At 42.2% G+C, this 22,871-nt stretch overlaps 4 protein-coding genes across 4 annotated transcripts; all 4 read left to right on the top strand.

Moving 5' to 3' along the window:
- The first annotated feature begins 3,344 nt into the window (after positions 1-3,344).
- Positions 3,345-5,918, top strand: LOC133537953 (ribosyldihydronicotinamide dehydrogenase [quinone]-like). The gene is made up of 6 exons (XM_061879142.1): positions 3,345-3,442; positions 3,524-3,688; positions 4,007-4,137; positions 5,220-5,333; positions 5,402-5,503; positions 5,570-5,918. Exons 1-6 carry the CDS (start codon positions 3,382-3,384, stop codon positions 5,864-5,866), a joined length of 870 nt encoding a protein of 289 aa, XP_061735126.1. The 5' UTR covers positions 3,345-3,381; the 3' UTR covers positions 5,867-5,918.
- Positions 5,919-12,395: 6,477 nt separating this feature from the next.
- Positions 12,396-14,430, top strand: LOC133537952 (ribosyldihydronicotinamide dehydrogenase [quinone]-like). The gene is made up of 6 exons (XM_061879141.1): positions 12,396-12,529; positions 12,605-12,769; positions 13,540-13,670; positions 13,738-13,851; positions 13,917-14,018; positions 14,082-14,430. The coding sequence occupies exons 1-6, from the start codon at positions 12,433-12,435 to the stop codon at positions 14,376-14,378; spliced, it is 906 nt and encodes a 301-aa protein (XP_061735125.1). The 5' UTR covers positions 12,396-12,432; the 3' UTR covers positions 14,379-14,430.
- Positions 14,431-16,321: 1,891 nt separating this feature from the next.
- LOC133537742 (ribosyldihydronicotinamide dehydrogenase [quinone]-like) lies at positions 16,322-18,309 on the top strand. Its single transcript, XM_061878831.1, has 6 exons — positions 16,322-16,432; positions 16,508-16,672; positions 17,426-17,556; positions 17,618-17,731; positions 17,796-17,897; positions 17,961-18,309. The coding sequence occupies exons 1-6, from the start codon at positions 16,336-16,338 to the stop codon at positions 18,255-18,257; spliced, it is 906 nt and encodes a 301-aa protein (XP_061734815.1). The 5' UTR covers positions 16,322-16,335; the 3' UTR covers positions 18,258-18,309.
- Positions 18,310-20,535: 2,226 nt separating this feature from the next.
- Positions 20,536-22,829, top strand: LOC133537951 (ribosyldihydronicotinamide dehydrogenase [quinone]-like). The gene is made up of 6 exons (XM_061879140.1): positions 20,536-20,663; positions 20,739-20,903; positions 21,694-21,824; positions 21,897-22,010; positions 22,082-22,183; positions 22,247-22,829. The coding sequence occupies exons 1-6, from the start codon at positions 20,567-20,569 to the stop codon at positions 22,541-22,543; spliced, it is 906 nt and encodes a 301-aa protein (XP_061735124.1). The 5' UTR covers positions 20,536-20,566; the 3' UTR covers positions 22,544-22,829.
- The last annotated feature ends 42 nt before the right edge of the window (positions 22,830-22,871 follow it).

The raw sequence follows: 22,871 nt of genomic DNA, 5'->3' as shown, positions 1-22,871 counted from the left end.
TTTAAAAATGAGATTTCTTCTTTTTTTTGTCAAAAAAACTGCCAACAAATTCAATATAAAGTGGCTAGAATATGAATTTAGATATAGCTTGTCATGATTACAAATCTGTCAAGTTTCCCTTTTTTTCTTAGTATAAAGCAGAGATCATCCGATATATATCAGATTATTATCAGTGGATAATATAAATCATAATAAATTATTATGATTATATTATTAGTGCACCTCCTGGGGGTTAGAAGATCTTTAAAACCTTGTAACGTTACTCGAGAGTCTTTGAACGCACCACAGTTATGGACTATGAGACACAAAATTGAAATCTTGTACATAACTTTCTCCTTTCCTGACCCAAATAAAAGTATTATATTTCCACTTATCCACCATCACCCCACCCTTTGATGACTTCAGGTCGTCTGCGTCGAGCAAAGTATTCAAAGTTCCGCTATCGAGGTGGAACAAACCATTTTGGATTTCTGATAGTGAATGTAGTCATTCTTCATTTGATTCAAGCAACACATAATTTAACTTTCACTGCTATATTAATTTCATTTGACCATTTATGTCGCCTTACATTTACATTTTTAAACAGCAGAAAATCTTCAAACTTGAGAAAAACCCCGTGGTAGGGGGCCCTGTGCCTCATCCCTACGTCCAGGCCCCCTGTTTGTAGGTTGCAAGCGAGATAAAGAGAGACTGGAAAGTTCACCGAGAATTAAAAGACAAAAAAAGAACTGGTGTGAATTTTGCCGACCAGACCCTGGTTAGAGAACAATTTGTGCAACATGAAACATTTGAATATCCACAATCAAAAGTTTAGAGATGGTCAAATTGAACTTCACTGCAAAAGGTTAATTTTTATCAAGTGGCCAATTGTCAGTAATTCAGTGTGAATTATTTTATTATCTATATGAGTTCTTGTCATTCACAATGTAGTGGAACATTTATTTTCATATAATTTACAACACGAACACAATTTTCATGAAAATATGCCTGAACACATCCAGCTAGCATCTCCAAAAGTGCTTTGTGATGTAAAATTAAATAAAAATAAAATAAAGTCACAAATGTATTGGTCTGTAATATTACATATGTATGTACTATATGTAACAGTATTTTATATCATTGACATTTATATACACATTTTATTGGTTTAGGCACAAATAGTTCAAAGATACCAAAATAATGACGTTTTTCAATACGCAGCCCCGGGTTGAAAAAGTTTGGACACCCCTAATCATAGAGAGGGGTCTTTAGCGCCGCCCTAGCGGCTCCCTGGACCTCTTTTAGTGATGTGTGAAAATAGAAAAAAAAATAAGAATTTTGTTTGAAAATATTTTCTGGATAAGGATAAACATGACACAAACCTTCCTAATTGTTATAAATCCCATTGTTTATATTAAACATCCTTCACTGATGAGAGTATTTAGCAAGCACCGTTTTGTCCTACTAATTTCAGCGATCCTTGAACCCGTCGTAGTTTGTTTACATGTACAACTTTCTCCGATGCGGCCACAGAAAGACATGTTTTATTCCGCTGCTTTTTTGTCTCTTTTTGTCCACCAAACATTTTATGCTGTGAGTGAATGCACAAAGGTGAGCTTTGTTCTTTTTATTGATTTGTTGGAGTGCTTATCAGGCATATTTGGTCAGTGCCTGACCTCAGGCTAATTGATGCTAACATGCTATTTAGGCTAACTGCATGTACATATTGCATCATTATACCTCATTTGTAGGTATATTTGAGCTCATTTAATTTCAAATTCCTTGTATCCTTTGATTGATTGATTGATTGAAACGTTTATTAGTAGATTGCACAGTTCAGTACATATTCCGTACAATTGACCACTAAATGGTAACACCCCAATAAGTTTTTTAACTTGTTTAAGTCGGGGTCCACGTTAATCAATTCATGGTAAATCCTCTGTGTATTTAATTTATATTTGCATGTCTCATGACACATTATCTGTATGTAATTATGGCTGCATTTCTCATAGTTGTTTGTATGTCATGTTGTTCCAGACCACAGCAAACGTTACCCAGCTTACAAAGATTGGAATAAATCCATTAAAAGAAAACAGTTTGCCGTTTTTCCTTAAACTTGGACACACACATCTATACCATTGACCATTTTAAGACAGTAATTTTCAGAAGTTATCTCATCCTGTGAGAAGCTTCCATTTTACTAATATTTTCTAAAGCAGTGGTTCTCAACCTTTCTTCTGTGATGTACCCCCTGTGAACATTTTATTTTAATTCAAGTACCCCCAAATCAGAGCAAAGCATTTTTGGTTGAAAAAAAGAGATAAAGAAGTAAAATACAGCACCATGTCATCAGTTTCTGATTTATTAAATTGTATAACAGTGCAAAATATTGCTCATTTTGTAGTGGTCTTTCTTGAACTATTTGGAAAAAAAAGATATAAAAATAACTAAAAACTTGTTGAAAAATAAACAAGTGATTCAATTATAAATAAAGATTTCCACACATAGAAGTAATCATCAACTTAAAGTGCCCCCTTTGGAGATTGTAATAGAGTGAAGTGAAGTGAATTACATTTATATAGCGTTTTTTTTCTAGTGACTCAAAGCGCTTTACATAGTAAAACCCAATATCTAAGTTACATTCAAACCAGTGCATGTGGCACTGGGAGCAGGTGGGTAAAGTGTCTAGCCCAAGGACACAACGGCAGTGACTAGGTTGGCAGAAGTGGGAATCAAACCTGCAACCCTCAAGTTGCTGGCACGGCCACTCTACCAACCGAGCTAAACATTTCTTCACAAAATAAAGAAATCTTTAACATCAATATTTATGGAACATGTCCACAAAAAATCCAGCTGTCAACACCTAACATTGCATTGTTGCATTTCTTTTCGCAGTTTATGAACTTACATTCATATTTTGTTGAAGTATTATTCAATAAATATTTTTATAAAGGATTTTTAAATTCTTGCTATTTTTAGAATATTTTTAAAAAATCTCACGTACCCCTTGGCATACCTTCAAGTACCCCCAGGGGTACGCATACCACCATTTGAGAACCACTGTTCTAATGCTGCAAAAATGTGTAGAATAAACATTAAAATTTCTCTCAACGAATATTTGCGTCAGCCTTTGATAGGAGGCTAATATAGGTAATATAGACACTAACATCATGTATTGTCTTCAATATAAAACTTATTATATATGGCTTTTCATTTTTTGTGGCTCCCGAAATATTTTTTGGGGGTATTTTTGGTCCAATATGGCTCTTCAACATTTTGGGTTGCCGACCCCTGTCATGGAGTCATCTGATTGACTGGTGGCCTTAATTGCTGACTGCAGGCACCTGTGTGACAACCAATGAACACATGAGGCTTCCTGTATAAAACTACCTCCCAGTTTGTATGAAGCACCTCAGCTGCAACATCATTCTGTGCTTTTTGCTTCGGCTGGCTTCAGAAATGAGTAAGTTGTATCCTGCAAACCTCCCACAGTGTCTTGTTGCTTGCACTAATATTGTGTCTTCTCCCTTTCTTGTGTTTGCAGCAAAGAAAGTGCTCATCGTGTACGCCCACCAGAGCCCTGGCTCCTTCAATTGTGCGGCCAAAGATGTCGCCGAGAAGACTTTGGCCGCTCAGGGCTGCACGGTGCAAGTGTCTGATCTTTATGCCATGAAGTTTAAAGCCACTGCAACAGCTGAGGACATCAATGGTGAAACATCTCTATGTTCTTATAGCACACTGTGCTTTTCTGCCTAAGTGTAGCCGGGATAGGCTCCCTCAACCCTGAAAGGGCTGTGTGGTACAAAATAGACTAAATGTGGTGTCCCCAATGTAGTGGGTTCAAAAGAAAAATAGTCCTCGTGTTCCTACAATTAAGCAAAATGTTTCAAATTTTACGCACATGTGCACAGAGTGATTTAGTTAAGTTTATTTGTACTCTAATTCTGCAATTCAATCACTACTCTAGAAATGTGAAGTAAAACGGTCCTTTTTTCCCTCCTAGTTTAATTACAATGACATGTTTTAGGTGAGGTCCAGAATCCTGAACACTTTCGTTATGCCGAGGAGACCAAAGTGGCGTGGGAGGAAGGAAGACTGTCGGATGACATCGTTGAGGAGCAACGCAAACTCACCGAGGCTGATCTCGTCATCTTTCAGGTTTAGTTTGAAAGCCGTCAGTAATTTTACTTTAAGGATCCATCTTCTTCCGCTTATCAGAGGTCATGTCGCGGGGGCAGCAGCCTAAGCAGGGAAGCCCTGACTTCCCTCTCCCCGGTCACTTACTCGGGGATCCTGAGGCGTTCCCAGGCCAGCCGGGAGACAGTCTTCCCAATGTGTCCTGGGTCTTCCCCGTGGCCTACCGGTCGGACGTGCCCTAAACACCTCCCAAGGGAGGCGTTCGGGTGGCATCCGGACCAGATGCCTGAGCTACCTCATCTGGCTCTTTATGTGGAGGAGCAGCATCACTTGATTAAGGAGGTCACTTTAAATCCAATGGGTCCCATACAGCAACTCTTAAGAACAAACTTTGTTCTTAAGCCCACTTACAAAGTTTAAGGAGATTTTTTTTTTTTTGTATTCACCAATGTTTTCTTAGCTGCGATTTTGTTCGTAGGTAAAAGCAAAATCTCAAAGTGCGCTGGAGCACTCTTGGGGTGGCATATTTGGTCTTGTGTGACAAGTTCCCTTCTATTGTCAAATTAATATCAAAGCAGACATGGCAAAATGAGTAATATGGTGTGTACACACACGTGGTTTCTAAATCTTTACAATGCCACTATGTGTGATGGACAACTCTACTTGCGCAATGGTTTTGCTGCTACTGCAAGATGCCGCAGATCATACCCTGGGGAGGGAGCGCGTTTAACATGACCATGTACACCTATTTGCTCGAAGTGACTATTTGAATGCTTTGGACTATCCTCAGCAGTCCCCCCTTTCTTAAACTTACTTATGACATTATGCATTTCCTCTGTGAGATAATACACTTCTGTTTTCTGTTTGGCTTTTCCACCAGAATTGTGCCCTTATATGGGGATTTAAGGGTGTTTACTGATGCATATTGGGGAAATGAGGGCAGTTTATATGCAAATTATAATAGACATGCAAGCGCAAACCATTTGGCAGTAAGCAAACTAAGCACAGCAGGTGGTAACGATTTTGCCATTTAAGAACATGTCATGAATTTGGCTGGACTCTTATTAGGAACTTATTGCTGAATGGGGGCCAAATGCTTTCAGTTCCCCATGTACTGGTTCAGCCTTCCTGCTATCCTGAAAGGCTGGATGGACCGTGTGCTCACGCTTGGATACGCCTACTCTGATGACAAGCGATACAGCCAGGGACTCTTCAAGGTGAGCTTAAACTTGAAGAAAAACAATAAATATTATTGTATGTTGTAAAAATAACCACTGTTCTTCAGACCAAGAAGGTTATGCTGTCTTTCACCACTGGCTCCCATGAGTCCATGTTCAGTGCTGATGGCATCAATGGAGACATGAACGTCACCCTCTGGCCACTTCAGGTATGACACCAACATGTCGTGTTCAATGACCACCTAGAAACACTAAACCTGTTTATAATTCTGCAGAATGGCATCCTGCACTACTGTGGATTCCAAGTGCTGGCCCCTCAGATCTTCTGGGCTCCGTCTCGGGTCTCCCAGGAGGAGCGTGTCGCCATGTTGGAGGCGTGGCGTGCACGACTTGAAGGTCTCTGGGATGAGGCCCCGCTAGCCTTCACTCCCATGGACTGTTTTGATGGCGACAAGGGCTTCCAGCTGAAGCCTGAGGTCCAGGAGAAACATGCATGCCAGGAGTTTGGCCTCACTGTAGGAACCCACCTGGGGAAACGTGTGCCACCCAACCAGATGAGGGCTGGAGTTTGAACTTTGATACCCTGTCTCTACTGAATAAAAGCAGCCTGCCTCTTTAAGATTACTCTGTAAGTCTGTACTGAATTGTTGCAAATTGAAGTCATTGGACCTAAAACTTAAAACCTTTAGTGTTTTGGAACTTTTGTGCATTTGGAAACTCTGCTTGCTTTAGTCATTTTATATTTTAGTGCTACTGTTAGTCAAAGCAAAATCCTTAAAGACCTACTGAAACCCGCTACTACTGACCACGCAGTCCGATAGTTTATATATCAATGACGAAATATTAACATTGCAACACATGCCAATATGGCCAGTTTGGTTTACTAAATTGCAATTTAAAATTTCCCGCAGAGTTTCTTGTAACGTAGCGGTATGGTGCGTGAGGTCATGGACTGTCAGCAGCAAATGGTGTTGCGCCTATATTTCCTAAGTCTTCTTTTCATTGCACAATCAGTATTCTGTACATCTGTGTTGCTGAATACTTTGCAATGGAGACTATAAAGAATATTGCTGTTGGTGGAAAGCGGTGTATTGCAGCTGTCTTTAGCACCGAGACACAACTGGTGTTTGCAACACAGAACGGTCAAGCAAACATGGTTATGTCAACCATGTTTTTGGATGGGAAAATTGTGATCTTACCGGAGACATCATTGGAATATTCGTCCTCTTGCAGTAGCTGTTTAAAAGGCAGCTGTGGGCTTTGCTTCTTGCTGAGACACTGCATGTTCACCACAGCCATCTGACCTCGAGGTATGTCTTTACAATCTCACTAAAACACTACTAAAACAATAAGCAGATAAGGGATCTTACAGAATTATCCTAGTAAATCTGTCATCTGAAATGCTCACACTGCTGCTGCCTGGAGCCGTCACTTATTTTTTTCTAGTCCTTCGCTATCAATATCCACAAATCTTTCATCCTCGCTCAAATTAATGGGGAAATTGTCATTTTCTCGGTTCGAATAACTTGCAGCTGGAGGCTCCCATTATAATCAATGTGAGAACGTGAAGAGCCCTCACCCTTGTGACGTCTGCGACTTCCGGTAAAGGCAAGGCTTTTTCAGCACCAAAAGTTGCGAACTTTATCGTGGATGTTCTCTACTAAATCCTTTCAGCAAAAATATGGCAATATCGCGAAATGATCAAGTATGACATAGAATGGACCTGCTATCCCCGTTTGAATAAGAACATCTCATTTCAGTAGGCCTTTGAACTTACTGCAACGGGTTTACTTTTGTTGGAAATAAACACTGCAGGCTAAAGTGTGAGGATTTCTTCTGAAAAATAACTGCATGATACACTCGAGCCATGCAAATTACAATCTTTTGTTGGGTAGAGTTTAATATATTTCTGGGGCTCCATACACAACTCCTGAAAGCCTCCCACCCTAAACTCATCTTTGCTGCTCAATTAAATGTTCATGCAATAAAAATAACTAGCACTTCAAAACATGTGCAAACCTGAATAAGGATTTTGACTTTAAAACATGGGATTTTGTTTTTTGAAGAAACTGCCAATAAAGTGGTCTGAATATAAATTCAGATAAAACTTGTCAATATTCACTTAATCAAATTTTGGAGCCTGTCTCAGTTGCATTCTGGAACAAGTCGCCTCATTTTAGAGCCAACACAGGACCCATTTAGTCAGCTTATCCCCAGGTGTGTGTACATATTTAAATAAACTCTTCAAGCTTGACACAAGCCCGGAGCCACATCCCTACTGACGCCCCTGTTTGTGGGTTGCAACAGAGATAAGGAGACTGGGAATCTGTCCATTTTCTACCGCTTGTCCCTTTTAAGATAGCAGGGGTTCTCAAAATGTCACGGAAAATTAAAAGAAACATCCATCCATCCATTTTCTACCGCTTATTCCCTTTTGGGGTCGCGGGGGGCGCTGGCGCCTATCCCAGCTACAATCGGGCGGAAGGCAGGGTACACCCTGGACAAGTTGCCACCAAACATGCATTTTGTAAATTTTGCCATTTAGACCCTCGCTAGAGAGCCAGTTGTGCAACATTGAATATTTGAATATCCAAGATCAAACGTTTAGAGATGGTCATATTAAAGTTCACCTAAAAAAGGTTCTTTTTTTTTTATCAATTAGCCAGTTGTCAGTAATTAAATGTTGATTATCGTATTATCTATATACATGTATTTGTCATACCGTATATAATGAAAACGTTATAAACTTGACCATATGATCACAATTTTCATGAAAATATGCCTGAACACCCACCCTTCCTGGAAAAAATAAAATAAAATTCAGCAAGCATCTCCAAAAGTGCTTTGTGATGTAAAGAAAGGAGAAAAAAATAGAAAAAAAAGACATGTATAGACCTCTATTTTATGTATCTAATTACCAGTATTATATAACATTTACTCGGGGTGTCAACAAATTAAAAACATTTTCGAATGAATGGCAATCATTCTTTGTATCAATTCCAAATCAATTCAAAAAACAAAAAATGATTAAAGAAATAATAAAAAATAAAAAATTAATAAATACAATAAATAAATAAAACATATATATATATATATATATATAAAATAAATAAATACAAGAAATAAAAAATACATGTATAATTTATGTAAGTATATATATGTATATATATATATATCTATATAAATTATATATATTTTTTATTTCTTGTATTTATTTATTTTAATTTTTTAATTATTTCTTTAATCAATTTTTGTTTTTTGAATTGATTTGGAATTGATACAAAGAATAATTGCTATTCATTCGAAAAGGTTTTTAATTTGTTGACACCCCGAGTGAATGTTATATAGTAATGGTTAGTGGTTAGGTGAGTGATCAGACAAAGAGCAGCTCAAAGACTTCTATGGAATTACAACGAAATGAACCCAGATTTCCCTCGCCCGGACGTGGGTCACCGGGGCCCCGCTCTGGAGCCAGGCCCGGAGTTGGGGCACGATGGCGAGCGCCTGGTGGTCGGGCCTGTTCCCATGGGGCCCGGCCGGGCACAGCCCGAAGAGGCAACGTGGGTCATCCCTCCAATGGGCTCACCACTCATAGGAGGGGCCATAGAGGTCGGGTGCATTGGGAGCTGGGCGGCAGCCGAAGGCAGGGCACTTGGCGGTCCGATCCTCGGCTACAGAAGCTAGCTCTTGGGACGTGGAACGTCACCTCACTGGGGGGGAAGGAGCCTGAGCTAGTGCGCGAGGTAGAGAAGTTTTGGCTGGATATAGTCGGACTCACCTCGACGCACAGCAAGGGCTCTGGAACCAGTTCTCTCGAGAGGGACTGGACTCTCTTCCACTCTGGCGTTGCCGGCAGTGAGAGGCGACGGGCTGGGGTGGCAATTCTGGTTGCCCCCCGGCTCAAAGCCTGTACGTTTGAGTTCAACCCAGTGGACGAGAGGGTAGCTTCCCTTCGCCTTCGGGTGGGGGGACGGATCCTGACTGTTGTTTGTGCTTACGCACCAAACAGCAGTTCAGAATACCCACCCTTTTTGGGTACACTCGAGGGAGTACTGGAAAGTGCTCCTCCGGGTGATTCCCTTGTCCTACTGGGAGACTTCAACGCTCATGTTGGCAACGACAGTGAAACCTGGAGAGGCGTGATTGGGAAAAATGGTCGCCCGGATCTAAACCCGAGTGGTGTTTTGTTATTGGACTTTTGTGCTCGTCACAGTTTGTCCATAACAAACACCATGTTCAAACATAAGGGTGTCCATATGTGCACTTGGCACCAGGACACCCTAGGCCGCAGTTCCATGATCGACTTTGTAGTTGTGTCATCGGATTTGCGGCCTCATGTTTCGGACACTCGGGGGAAGAGAGGGGCGGAGCTTTCTACCGATCACCACCTGGTGGCGAGTTGGCTGCGATGGTTGGGGAGGATGCCGGACAGACCTGGCAGGCCCAAGCGCATTGTGAGGGTCTGCTGGGAACGTCTGGCAGAGTCTCCTGTCAGAGAGAGTTTCAATTCACACCTCCGGAAGAACTTTGAACATGTCACGAGGGAGGTGCGGGACATTGAGTCCGAGTGGACCATGTTCCGAACCTCTATTGTCGAGGCGGCTGATTGGAGCTGTGGCCGCAAGGTTGTTGGTGCCTGTCGTGGCGGTAATCCCAGAACCCGTTGGTGGACACCAGCAGTGAGGGATGCCGTCAAGCTGAAGAAGGAGTCCTATCGGGTTCTTTTGGCTCATAGGACTCCGGAGGCAGTGGACGGGTACCGACGGGCCAAGCGGTGTGCAGCTTTAGCGGTTGCGGAGGCAAAAACTCGGACATGGGAAGAGTTCGGGGAAGCCATGGAAAACGACTTCCGGACGGCTTCGAAGCGATTCTGGACCACCATACGGCGCCTCAGGAAGGGGAAGCAGTGCACTATCAACACCGTGTATGGTGCGGATGGTGTTCTGCTGACTTCGACTGCGGATGTTGTGGATCGGTGGAGGGAATCCTTCGAAGACCTCCTCAATCCCACCAACACGTCTTTCTTTGAGGAAGCGGTGCCTGGGGAATCTGTAGTGGACTCTCCTATTTCTGGGGCTGAGGTCGCTGAGGTAGTTAAAAAGCTGAGATGAGATCCGCCCGGAGTTCCTTAAGGCTCTGGATGCTGTGGGGCTGTCTTGGTTGACAAGACTCTGCAGCATCGCGTGGACATCGGGGGCGGTACCTCTGGATTGGCAGACCGGGGTGGTGGTCCCTCTCTTTAAGAAGGGGGACCGGAGGGTGTGTTCCAACTATCGTGGGATCACACTCCTCAGCCTTCCCGGTAAGGTTTATTCAGGTGTACTGGAGAGGAGGCTTCGCCGGATAGTCGAACCTCGGATTCAGGAGGAACAGTGTGGTTTTCGTCCTGGTCGTGGAACTGTGGACCAGCTCTATACTCTCGGCAGGGTTCTTGAGGGTGCATGGGAGTTTGCCCAACCAGTCTACATGTGCTTTGTGGACTTGGAGAAGGCATTCGACCGTGTCCCTCGGGAAGTCCTGTGGGGAGTGCTCAGAGAGTATGGGGTATCGGAATGTCTTATTGTGGCAGTCCGCTCCCTGTATGATCAGTGTCAGAGCTTGGTCCGCATTGCTGGCAGTAAGTCGGACACGTTTCCAGTGAAGGTTGGACTCCGCCAAGGCTGTCCTTTGTCACCGATTCTGTTCATAACTTTTATGGACAGAATTTCTAGGCGCAGTCAAGGCGTTGAGGGGTTCCGGTTTGGTGGCCGCGGGATTAGGTCTCTGCTTTTTGCAGATGATGTAGTCCTGATGGCTTCATCTGGCCGGGATCTTCAGCTCCCACTGGATCGGTTCGCAGCCGAGTGTGAAGCGACCGGAATGAGAATCAGCACCTCCAAGTCCGAGTCCATGGTTCTCGCCCGGAAAAGGGTGGAGTGCCATCTCCGGGTTGGGGAGGAGACCCTGCCCCAAGTGGAGGAGTTCAAGTACCTAGGAGTCTTGTTCACGAGTGGGGGAAGAGTGGATCGTGAGATCGACAGGCGGATCGGTGCGGCGTCTTCAGTAATGCGGACGTTGTATCGATCCATTGTGGGGAAGAAGGAGCTGAGCCGGAAGGCAAAGCTCTCAATTTACCGGTCGATCTACGTTCCCATCCTCACCTATGGTCATGAACTTTGGGTCATGACCGAAAGGATAAGATCACGGGTACAAGCGGCCGAAATGAGTTTCCTCCGCCGGGTGGCGGGGCTCTCCCTTAGAGATAGGGTGAGAAGCTCTGCCATCCGGGAGGAGCTCAACGTAAAGCCGCTGCTCCTCCACATCGAGAGGAGCCAGATGAGGTGGTTCGGGCATCTGGTCAGGATGCCACCCGAACGCCTCCCTAGGGATGTGTTTAGGGCACGTCCAGCTGGTAGGAGGCCACGGGGAAGACCCAGGACACGTTGGGAAGACTATGTCTCCCGGCTGGCCTGGGAACGCCTCGGGATCCCCCGGGAAGAGCTAGACGAAGTGGCTGGAGATAGGGAAGTCTGGGCTTCCCTGCTTAGGCTGCTGCCCCCGCGACCCGACCTCGGACAAGCGGAAGATGATGGATGGATGGATGGATGGATGGGTTAGTGGATACATAAAATAGAGGTCAATACATGTCTTTTTTTTCTATTTTTTCTTCTTTCTTTACATCACAAAGCACTTTTGGAGATGCTCGCTGAATCCCTATATATATATATATATATATATATATATATATATGTATAAAAACGAAACCAATTTTCTTTGAAGTAATACTGAAATGAATCAGAGCTGTTTAATCTATTTAATGGAGGAATGTAGTTAATCATAGAACTGGCACCAAGTGTTGTTAAAAAAAAGTATTGATTTTGAACTGGGAATTGTTTTGAATCAGGAATCGATTCAGAAACAAATCACTACTTCCAAGAATCGAATTGAATCCTTGGGCGGCCAAAGATTCACAGCCTTACAATGTACATACACTTTTGATTGGTTTATGAACAAATAGCTCAAAGACATCAAAATAATTTCATTTTTCAGTATGCTGCCCCAGGTGGATAAAGTTTGGACACCCCGATCATAGAGGAATCTGATTGGCCAATGATCTTGTTTCCTAATTGCAGGCACCTGTGTGACAACCAATCAACTAATGAGGCTGTTTGGTATAAAGTTACCTCCCAGTTTGTTCCTCAACTCACCTCAGCCCCAACATTGTTGTGTACTTTGTGTGCTGACTTCAGAAATGGGTAAGTTGTATGTGTTACATCTTGTTACTACTTACAACCTTCCTACTGCGGCTTCTCCCGTTTATGTGTTGACAGCATCAAAGGTGCTCATCGTGTACGCCCACCAGAGCCCTGGCTCCTTCAATTGTGCGGCCAAAGATGTCGCCGAGAAGACTTTGGCCGCTCAGGGCTGCACGGTGCAAGTGTCTGATCTTTATGCCATGAAGTTTAAAGCCACTGCAACAGCTGAGGACATCAATGGTGAAACATCTATTTGCACTTATAGCACACAACTTAAGATACTTAGTTTTCCATTTATTGTCATTCAAATTTGAACTCTACGGTGCAGATAAGAACAAAATTCAGTTACATCAGCTTGCTGTAGTGGTGGATAAAAGAGCAGTAATGTACAAGTGAATACATTGCACTTTTTCATATGCATCCATCTTTATGTATGTTTTGTTGTCTTTATATTCCAGTGAGTTTACCTGTTTTGGTGGGAATTGAGGGATTATGATGTGTTCTAGAGTCTTATGACCTGAGGGAAGTCACAGAACCTAGAGATTCTGCTACGGAGAATGCTGAACCTCTTTTCTAGAGTCCAGCAGTGAAAACAGTCCTTGTTTGGGTTGTGAGGAGTCTCTTACAGATTTTCTGAGCCCTGGTCAGGCAGCGGCTTTTTTCTTTTTCCTAGACCGGTGGAAAAGTCTATATCTTTTCCACCGTCCTAACCACTCCCTGCAGAGACTTCCAGTCTGAGGCATTTAAATTAGTGTTGCCCCTAATGGGTTTCACCTTTTATTTTCATTCATATAAAAACTTTCAAATCCTAAAAAGATGGCTGCCATTAAGCAAAACATGCTAACATTTTTTTATTTTCTTATGCACATATGCTTGGTGGTCACCTGTTCTACCAAAGTGATTCAGCTAAGTTGAAATTGAACTCATTCTGGAGTTTTGTCACTCTGCATTGACTGTTGGAAAAAGGTAGAAATGGTATGGTCTCCTCTTGTAATCAGTCATTTTTTTAGGTGAAGTCAAGAATCCTGAGCACTTCTGTTACGCAGAGGAGACCAAAGTGGCGTGGGAGGAAGGAAGACTGTCAGATGACCTCGTAGAGGAGCAACGCAAACTCACTGAGGCTGATCTCGTCATCTTTCAGGTATAATTTGAAGGCCATTGGTAAAGTTTTTTAACAAGGAAGTCTTGACTAAATCCAATGCTTTCAGTTCCCCATGTACTGGTTCAGCCTTCCTGCTATCCTGAAGGGCTGGATGGACCGTGTGCTCACGCTTGGATACGCCTACTCTGATGACAAGCGATACAGCCAGGGACTCTTCAAGGTGAGCTTAAACTTGAAGAAAATCAATTTTTAACTTATGTTTTAAAAATAACCACTGTTCTTCAGACCAAGAAGGTTATGCTGTCTTTCACCACTGGCTCCCATGAGTCCATGTTCAGTGCTGATGGCATCAATGGAGACATGAACGTCACCCTCTGGCCACTTCAGGTATGACACCGACATGTGTTCTATGACCACCTAGAAACACTAAACCTGTGTATAATTCTGCAGAATGGCATCCTGCACTACTGCGGCTTCCAAGTGCTGGCCCCTCAGATCTTCTGGGCTCCGTCTCGGGTCTCCCAGGAGGAGCGTGTCGCCATGCTGGAGGCGTGGCGTGCACGACTTCAAGGTCTCTGGGATGAGGCCCCGCTAGCCTTCACTCCCATGGACTGTTTTGATGGCGACAAGGGCTTCCAGCTGAAGCCTGAGGTCCAGGAGAAACATGCATGCCAGGAGTTTGGCCTCACTGTAGGAACCCACCTGGGGAAACGTGTGCCACCCAACCAGATGAGGGCTGGAGTTTGAACTTTGATACCCTGTCTCTACTGAATAAAAGCAGCCTGCCTCTTTAAGATGACTCTGGAAGTCTGTACTGAATTATTGCAAATTGAAGCTATTGGTGTCTTCTGTTCAGATCCCAACACCCGGGCTTAATTCTCTAAGCCTTAGTACTTTGTCTTGGAACTTTAGTGCAATTGGAAACACCACTAGCATTTTAAAATGTGCAAAAACTTTCATCTTGACTATTAAAGATGGGATTTTGTTTTTAAAAATTCCAATAAAATACAAAGTGGTCTGAATATGAATTTAGATATAAATTTCCTGTATTCACTTATGTTTTGGAGCCTATTCGTATCGCGATTCTCATGTGCAATTCAATTTTCATTGATTTTTTTTTTAATCGATCAAACAAGAATACACAGCAATACCATAACAATGCATTCCAAAACCAAACCTGGCCCAGCAACACTCAGAACTGCAATAAACAGAGCAATTGAGGCGAGACACAAACACGATACACAACAAACCAAAAGTAGTGAAACAATGATAAAAAGTATCAATAGTTATAATTTCAACATAGTGATAAATCCTTTGACAGACATTTATAAAAATAAAATAGTGTTACAGTGGCTTGCATTGCATCTCATGAGTTTAACAGTGTCCAATAAGTCATATTTTTGGTTAAAACAAATTTGCATTATTGCTATCAGTTGATAAAACATTGTCCTTTACAATTATAAAAGCTTTTTACAAAAATGTATTACTCTGCTAGCATGTCAGCAGACTGGGGTAGATCCTGTTGAAATCTTGTGTATGTATTGGAGAATCCTTTTGAATCAGGAAAAAATTGTTTTTGATTCGAGAATCGTGTTGAAATGAAAAAAAAAAATTTGATTTTGAATCGGATTGTGAACCCAAGAATCGATATTGAATCAAATCGTGAGACACCCAAAGATTCGTAGCCCTGGAGCCTATCCCAGCTGCACTCTGGACAAGTCGCCACTTCATTTTAGGGCCAATACAGACAATATTCACACATGAAGGCCCATTTAGTTTTGCCGATCAGCCAATCACCAGGTGTGTGTACATATTTAAATAGAAACTCTTCAAACGTGACAAGCCCAGCGGTAGGGGGGTCTGGTACCACATCCCTACTTTCGCCTCCATGTCAACGCCCCTGTTTGTAGGTTGCAACAGAGCTGAAGGGAGACTGGAAATCCATCCATTTTTTTTTTTTTTTACCAACATTGAACATTTGAATATCCATGATCAAATGTTTGGAGATTGTCAAATTAAAGTTCACCTAAAAAAAGGTTTTTTATTAGGTGGCCAGTTGTCGGTAATTCAATGTTGATTATTGTATTTATATATGTTGTAATACAGTAAATAAAACAAACTTGATATACATATGTGTATATACATTTATATATATATTTTATTAATCCAGTCCAGACATTTTTGCAAATAGTATTGATGTAGATGCCTACAATGTGTGATACTTTTGTTTCCTTATTCGTATTTGACTTAATTAAATGTTTGGGTAGGATTTTATTAAACAAAACCACTTTTCTTTGAAGTAATACTGAAATGAATCAGAGCTGTTTATCTATTTCATGGAGGAATGTAGTTAATCATAGAACTGGCTCCAACTGTTAATAAAAAAAGTATTGATTTTGATCTGGAAATTGTTTTAAATCGAGAATCGATTCACAAAAAAATCACTACATCCAAGAATCGATTGGAATCATGGGGTGCCTAATGATTCACAGCCCTAATCAGTAAAGTACTATCAATCTATCTATAATGTACATATACCTTTGATTGGTTTATGAACAAATAGCTTAAAGATAACAAAATAATTTCATTTTTCAGTATGTGGCCCCAAGTGGAAAAAGTTTGGACACCCCGATCATAGAATAATCTGATTGGCCAATGGTCTTATATCCTAATTGCAGGCACCTGTGTGACAACCAATCAACTAATGAGGCTGTTTGGTATAAAGTTACCTCCCAGTTTGTTCCTCAACTCACCTCAGCCCCAACATTGTTGTGTATTTTGTGTGCTGACTTCAGAAATGGGTAAGTTGTATGTGTTACATCTTGTTGCTACCTATAAACTTCCTACTGTGTTTTCTCCTGTTCTTGTGTTGACAGCATCAAAGGTGCTCATCGTGTACGCCCACCAGAGCCCTGGCTCCTTCAATTGTGCGGCCAAAGATGTCGCCGAGAAGACTTTGGCCGCTCAGGGCTGCACGGTGCAAGTGTCTGATCTTTATGCCATGAAGTTTAAAGCCACTGCAACAGCTGAGGACATCAATGGTGAAACATCTATTTGCACTTATAGCACACAACTTAAGATAATTAGTTTTCCATTTATTGTCATTCAAATTTGAACTCTACAGTGCAGATAAGAACAAAATTCAGTTCCATCAGCTTTTTGTAGTGGCGGATAAAAGAGCAATAATGTGCAGATATAGATTACAGTACAGATAAATACATTGCACTTTTTCATATGCATCCATCTTTATGTATGTTATGTTGTCTTCATATTCCAGTGAGTTTACCTGTTTTGGTGGGAATTGAGGGATTATGATGCGTACTAGAGTCTTATGGCCTGAGGGAAGTCACAGAACCTAGATTTTTCTGTTTCTAGAGTCCAGCAGTGAAAACAGTCCTTGTTTGGGTTGTGAGGAGTCTCTATAGATTTTCTGAGCCCTGGTCAGGCAGTGGCTTTTTCCTGGACAGGAGGAAGAATCTTGATTCTTTTCCACCATCCTCACCACTCTCTGCAGAGACTTCCAGTCTGAGGCACTTGAATTAGTTTGAGTTTGACCTTTTTATTTTCATTCATACAAACTATCAAATTCTAAAAAGGTGGCTGCCGTTAAGCAAAATGTCTTTTTTCCTGTTATGCACGTGTGCTTGGCGGTCATCTGGTCAACCGAAGTGATTCAGATAAGTCGAAATTGAACCAATTCTGGACATTTGTCACTCTGCATTGACTAATGTTGAATAAGGTAGAAATGGTATGGTCTCCCTTTGCCTCCTCTTGTAATCAGCAATGTGTTTTAGGTGAGGTCCAGAATCTTGAACACTTCTGTTATGCTGAGGAGACCAAAGTGGCGTGGGAGGAAGGAAGACTGTCGGATGACCTTGTAGAGGAGCAACGCAAACTCACTGAGGCTGATCTCGTCATCTTTCAGGTATAATTTGAAGGCCATTGGTAATGTTTTAACAAGTCTTGACAAAATCCAATGCATTCAGTTCCCCATGTACTGGTTCAGCCTTCCTGCTATCCTGAAGGGCTGGATGGACCGTGTGCTCACGCTTGGATACGCCTACTCTGATGACAAGCGATACAGCCAGGGACTCTTCAAGGTGAGCTTAAACTTGAAAGCAGTAAATATTCTTGTATGTTGTAAAAATAACCACTGTTCTTCAGACCAAGAAGGTTATGCTGTCTTTCACCACTGGCTCCCATGAGTCCATGTTCAGTGCTGATGGCATCAATGGAGACATGAACGTCACCCTCTGGCCACTTCAGGTATGACACCAACATGTGTTCTATGACCACCTAGAAACACTAAACCTGTGTATAATTCTGCAGAATGGCATCCTGCACTACTGCGGATTCCAAGTGCTGGCCCCTCAGATCTTCTGGGCTCCGTCTCGGGTCTCCCAGGACGAGCGTGTCGCCATGCTGGAGGCGTGGCGTGCACGACTTGAAGGTCTCTGGGATGAGGCCCCGCTAGCCTTTACTCCCATGGACTGTTTTGATGGCGACAAGGGCTTCCAGCTGAAGCCTGAGGTCCAGGAGAAACATGCATGCCAGGAGTTTGGCCTCACTGTAGGAACCCACCTGGGGAAACGTGTGCCACCCAACCAGATGAGGGCTGGAGTTTGAACTTTGATACCCTGTCTCTACTGAATAAAAGCAGCCTGCCTCTTTAAGATGACTCCGGAAGTCTGTTCTGAATTATTGCAAATTGAAGCTTTTGGTGCCTTCTGTTCAGATCCCAACACCCGGGCCTAATTCTCTAAGCCTTAGTACTTTGTTTTGGAACTTTAGTGCAATTCAAAACACCACTAGCATTTTAAAATGTGCAAAAACTTGCATCTTGACTGTTAAAGATGGGATTTTGTTTTTTAAACTGCCAATAAAATACAAAGTGGTCTGAAGATGAATTTAAAACATTCATCTATTCACTTGATCAAGTTTTGGAGCCTATTTGAATCGCAATTCTTATGTGTGATTTGATTTTCATTTAAATTTATTTTTAATCAATTCAACAAAATACACTACACAATGCAATCCAAGACTAAAACCAAACCTGACCTAGCAACACTCAGAACTGCAATTTTGGGGAGACACAAACACGACCGAACAAACCAAAAGTAATGAAACAATGATTAGCAGTATCAAGTTATAATTTCAACATAGTGATTAAAAATCCCTCATTGACAGACATAAAGTGTCACAGCGGCTTACACTTGAATTGAATCTCATAAGCTTGACAACACTGTCCAATATTTTCACAAAGAAAAAAGTCAGCTTTTTGGTTCGTTTAGTTAAAACAAATTTACATTATTGCTATCAGTTGATAAAACATTGTCCTTTACAATTATAAAAGCTTATTACAAAAATCTATTACTCTGCTAGCATGTCAGCAGACTGGGGTAGATCCTGCTGAAATCCTATGTAATGTATTGAATGGAGAATCTTTTTGATTCGAGAATCGTGTTGAAATGAAAAAAAAAAAATCAAATTGTGACCCCAAGAATCGATATTGAATCGAATCATGGAACACCCAAAGATTCGTAGCCCTAGAGTCCATCCCAGCTGCACTCTGGACAAGTCTCCACTTCATTCTAGGGCCAATACAGACAATATTCACACACGAAGGCCCATTTAGTGTTGCCAATCACCAGGTGTGTGTACATATTTAAATAGAAACTCTTCAAACGTGACAAGCCCAGCGGTAGGGGGGTCTGGTACCACATCCCTACTTTCGCCTCCATGTCAACGCCCCTGTTTGTAGGTTGCAACAGAGCTAAGGAGAGACTGGAAATCTATCGTTTTTTTTTTTTTTTTTACCAACATTGAACATTTGAATATCCATGATCAAATGTTTAGAGATTGTCAAATTAAAGTTCACCTAAAAAAAGGTTATTTTTTATTCGGTGGCCAGTTGTCGGTTATTCAATGTTGATTATTGTATTATCTATATATGTTCTTGTCATACAGTTTATAATGAAAACATAAACTAGATGTTATACATAGGTGTGTGTGTGTTTGTACATATATATATATATATACATATATATATATATATATATACCTATACATGTATATATATATATGTATGGGGCTTTACGGTGGCAGAGGGGTTAGTGCGTCTGCCTCGCAATACGAAGTTCCTGGAGTCCTGGGTTCAAATCCAGGCTCGGGATCTTTCTGTGTGGAGTTTGCATGTTCTCCCCGTGAATGCGTGGGTTCCCTCCGGGTACTCCGGCTTCCTCCCACTTCCAAAGACATGCACCTTGGGATAGGTTGATTGGCAACACTAAATTGGCCCTAGTGTGTGAATGTGAGTGTGAATGTTGTCTGTCTATCTGTGTTGGCCCTGCGATGAGGTGGCGACTTGTCCAGGGTGTACCCTGCCTTCTGCCCGACTGTAGCTGAGATAGGCGACAGCGCCCCCCGCGACCCCAAAGGGAATAAGCGGTAGAAAATGGATGGATGGGATGTTGATGTAGATGCCCACAATGTGTGATAGTTTTGTTTCCTTATTCGTATTTGACTTTATTAAATGTTTGGGGGGGGATTTTATTAAACAAAACCACTTTTCACTGAAGTAATACTGAAATGAATCAAAGGTGTTTATCTATTTCATAGAGGAATGTAGTAAATCATAGAACTTGCTCCAAGTGTTAGAACTGGGAATTGATTTAAATCGAGAATCGATTCAGAAACAAATCACTACCTCCAAGAATCGAACGGAGTCATGGGGTGCCTAATGATTCACAGCCCTATAATGTACTTATACCTTTCATTGGTTTATGAACAAATAGCTTAAAGATATCAAAATAATTTCATTTTTCAGTATGTGGCCCAAGGTGGTAAAAGTTTGGACACCCCGATCATAGAGTAATCTGATTGGCCAATGGTCTTATTTCCTAATTGCAGGCACCTGTGTGACAACCAATGAACTAATGAGGCTGTTTGGTATAAAGTTACCTCCCAGTTTGTTCCTCAACTCACCTCAGCCCCAACATCGTTGTGTATTTTGTGTGCTGACTTCAGAAATGTGTAAGTTGTATGTGTTACATCTTGTTACTACCTATAAACTTCCTACTGAGTTTTCTCCTGTTCTTGTGTTGGCAGCATCAAAGGTGCTCATCGTGTACGCCCACCAGAGCCCTGGCTCCTTCAATTGTGCGGCCAAAGATGTCGCCGAGAAGACTTTGGCCGCTCAGGGCTGCACGGTGCAAGTGTCTGATCTTTATGCCATGAAGTTTAAAGCCACTGCAACAGCTGAGGACATCAATGGTGAAACATCTCTATGTTTTTATAGCACATAACTTAACAGACCTAGACTTCCATTTGTTGTCATTCAAGTTTTAACCCTACTGTGCAGATAAGAACAAAATTGTGTTGCATTAGCTCGTTTTAGTGCAGGATTAAATAGCAATAATTTGCAGATATAGATTATTGTACGGATAAATATATAAAATTTTCAAATACATCCATGTTTATGGATGTATGTTATATTGTCTTTTTATATTCCAGCAAGTTAATCCGTTTTTGAGGTGGACTGAAGGGATTATTACGATGCGTTCAAGAGTCTTATGGCCTGAAGGAAGAAGCTGTCACAGAACCTGGAGGTTCGGACACGGAGGCTTCCGAACCTCTTTCTAGAGTCCAGCAGTGAAAACAGTCCTTGGTGGGGGTGGGAGGAGTCCCTGCAGATTTTCTGAGCCCTGGTCAGGCGGCGGCTTTTTGGTATTTCCTGGATGGGAAGAAGAGGAGTCATGAACTTTTCCGCCGTCCTCCCCAATCTAGAGACTTTCAGTCTGAGGCACTCAAATGATATTTGTGGTGCCCCCAATGGGTTTGACCTTTTTTATTTTCATTCCTACAAAGATGACTGCCATTAAGCAAACCATATTTTAAGTGTATTCTTTTTGGTTATGCATGTGTACTGAGTGATTCAGCTAAATCTAAATTATAAACAAATTCTGGAATTTTGTCACTACTCTGCATGGACTGTACTAACATGTTGAATAAGGTAGAAACTGTATCGTCTCCCTTTTGCCCCTTAATCAGTAATGTGTTTTAGGTGGGGTCAAGAATCCTGAACACTTCCGTTATGCTGAGGAGACCAAAGTTGCGTGGGAGGAAGGAAGACTGTCAGATGACATCGTAGAGGAGCAACGTAAACTCACCGAGGCTGATCTTGTCATTTTTCAGGTATAATTTGAAGTGCCACCAGTAAAGTTTCAAACAAATGTTGGTTAACCTGACAAAATCCAATGCTTTCAGTTCCCCATGTACTGGTTCAGCCTTCCGGCTATTCTGAAGGGCTGGATGGACCGTGTGCTCACGCTTGGATACGCCTACTCTGATGACAAGCGATACAGCCAGGGACTCTTCAAGGTGAGCTTAAACCTGAAGAAAAGCAGTAAATATTCTTGTATGTTGTAAAAAAAATAACTACTGTTCTTCAGACCAAGAAGGTTATGCTGTCTTTCACCACTGGCTCCCATGAGTCCATGTTTAGTGCTGATGGCATCAATGGAGACATAAACGTCACCCTCTGGCCACTTCAGGTATGACACCAACATGTCATGTTCAATGACCTAGAAACACTAAACCTGTGTATAATTCTGCAGAATGGCATCCTGCACTACTGTGGATTCCAAGTGCTGGCCCCTCAGATCTTCTGGGCTCCGCCTCGGGTCTCCCAGGAGGAGCGTGTCGCCATGCTGGAGGCGTGGCGTGCACGACTTGAAGGTCTCTGGGATGAGGCCCCGCTAGCCTTCACTCCCATGGACTGTTTTGATGGCGACAAGGGCTTCCAGCTGAAGCCTGAGGTCCAGGAGAAACATGCATGCCAGGAGTTTGGCCTCACTGTAGGAACCCACCTGGGGAAACGTGTGCCACCCAACCAGATGAGGGCTGGAGTTTGAACTTTAATACCCTGTCTCTACTGAATAAAAGCAGTCTGCCTCTTTAGGATGACTCCGGAAGTCTGTACTGAATTATTGCAAACTGAAGATATTGGTGCCTTCTGTTCAGATCCCAACACCCGGGCCTAATTCTCTAAGCCAAAGTACTTTTGTTTTGCAATTTTAGTGCAATTGGAAACACCACTAACATTTTAAAGCATGCGAAAACCTGCATCTTGACTCTTAAAGATGGGATATTATTTTTTAAACTGCCAATAAAATGCAAAGTGGTCTGAACATGAATTTAGATTTAACTCTTGATCAAGTTATGGAGCCTATCCCAGCTGCA

The sequence above is a fragment of the Nerophis ophidion genome, linkage group LG19 (assembly GCF_033978795.1).
Source record: "Nerophis ophidion isolate RoL-2023_Sa linkage group LG19, RoL_Noph_v1.0, whole genome shotgun sequence".
Taxonomy (NCBI): domain Eukaryota; kingdom Metazoa; phylum Chordata; class Actinopteri; order Syngnathiformes; family Syngnathidae; genus Nerophis; species Nerophis ophidion.
Note: the sequence above shows the minus strand (reverse complement) of the source record. Positions and strands in the feature narration are given on the sequence as shown.

What these genes read in the sequence shown, in the direction of transcription:
- LOC133537953 (XM_061879142.1), top strand. Translation starts at nt 3,382, where the DNA reads ATGAAGCACCTCAGCTGCAACATCATTCTGTGCTTTTTGCTTCGGCTG. An exon ending in TCGGCTGGCTTCAGAAATGA is followed by an intron (nt 3,443 to 3,523) that starts GTAAGTTGTATC and finishes TTGTGTTTGCAG; the next exon opens with CAAAGAAAGTGCTCATCGTG. An exon ending in CTGATCTCGTCATCTTTCAG is followed by an intron (nt 4,138 to 5,219) that starts GTTTAGTTTGAA and finishes AAATGCTTTCAG; the next exon opens with TTCCCCATGTACTGGTTCAG.
- LOC133537952 (XM_061879141.1), top strand. Translation starts at nt 12,433, where the DNA reads ATGAGGCTGTTTGGTATAAAGTTACCTCCCAGTTTGTTCCTCAACTCA. An exon ending in AACAGCTGAGGACATCAATG is followed by an intron (nt 12,770 to 13,539) that starts GTGAAACATCTA and finishes TCATTTTTTTAG; the next exon opens with GTGAAGTCAAGAATCCTGAG. An exon ending in CTGATCTCGTCATCTTTCAG is followed by an intron (nt 13,671 to 13,737) that starts GTATAATTTGAA and finishes CAATGCTTTCAG; the next exon opens with TTCCCCATGTACTGGTTCAG.
- LOC133537742 (XM_061878831.1), top strand. Translation starts at nt 16,336, where the DNA reads ATGAGGCTGTTTGGTATAAAGTTACCTCCCAGTTTGTTCCTCAACTCA. An exon ending in AACAGCTGAGGACATCAATG is followed by an intron (nt 16,673 to 17,425) that starts GTGAAACATCTA and finishes AATGTGTTTTAG; the next exon opens with GTGAGGTCCAGAATCTTGAA. An exon ending in CTGATCTCGTCATCTTTCAG is followed by an intron (nt 17,557 to 17,617) that starts GTATAATTTGAA and finishes CAATGCATTCAG; the next exon opens with TTCCCCATGTACTGGTTCAG.
- LOC133537951 (XM_061879140.1), top strand. Translation starts at nt 20,567, where the DNA reads ATGAGGCTGTTTGGTATAAAGTTACCTCCCAGTTTGTTCCTCAACTCA. An exon ending in CTGATCTTGTCATTTTTCAG is followed by an intron (nt 21,825 to 21,896) that starts GTATAATTTGAA and finishes CAATGCTTTCAG; the next exon opens with TTCCCCATGTACTGGTTCAG. An exon ending in TCACCCTCTGGCCACTTCAG is followed by an intron (nt 22,184 to 22,246) that starts GTATGACACCAA and finishes ATAATTCTGCAG; the next exon opens with AATGGCATCCTGCACTACTG.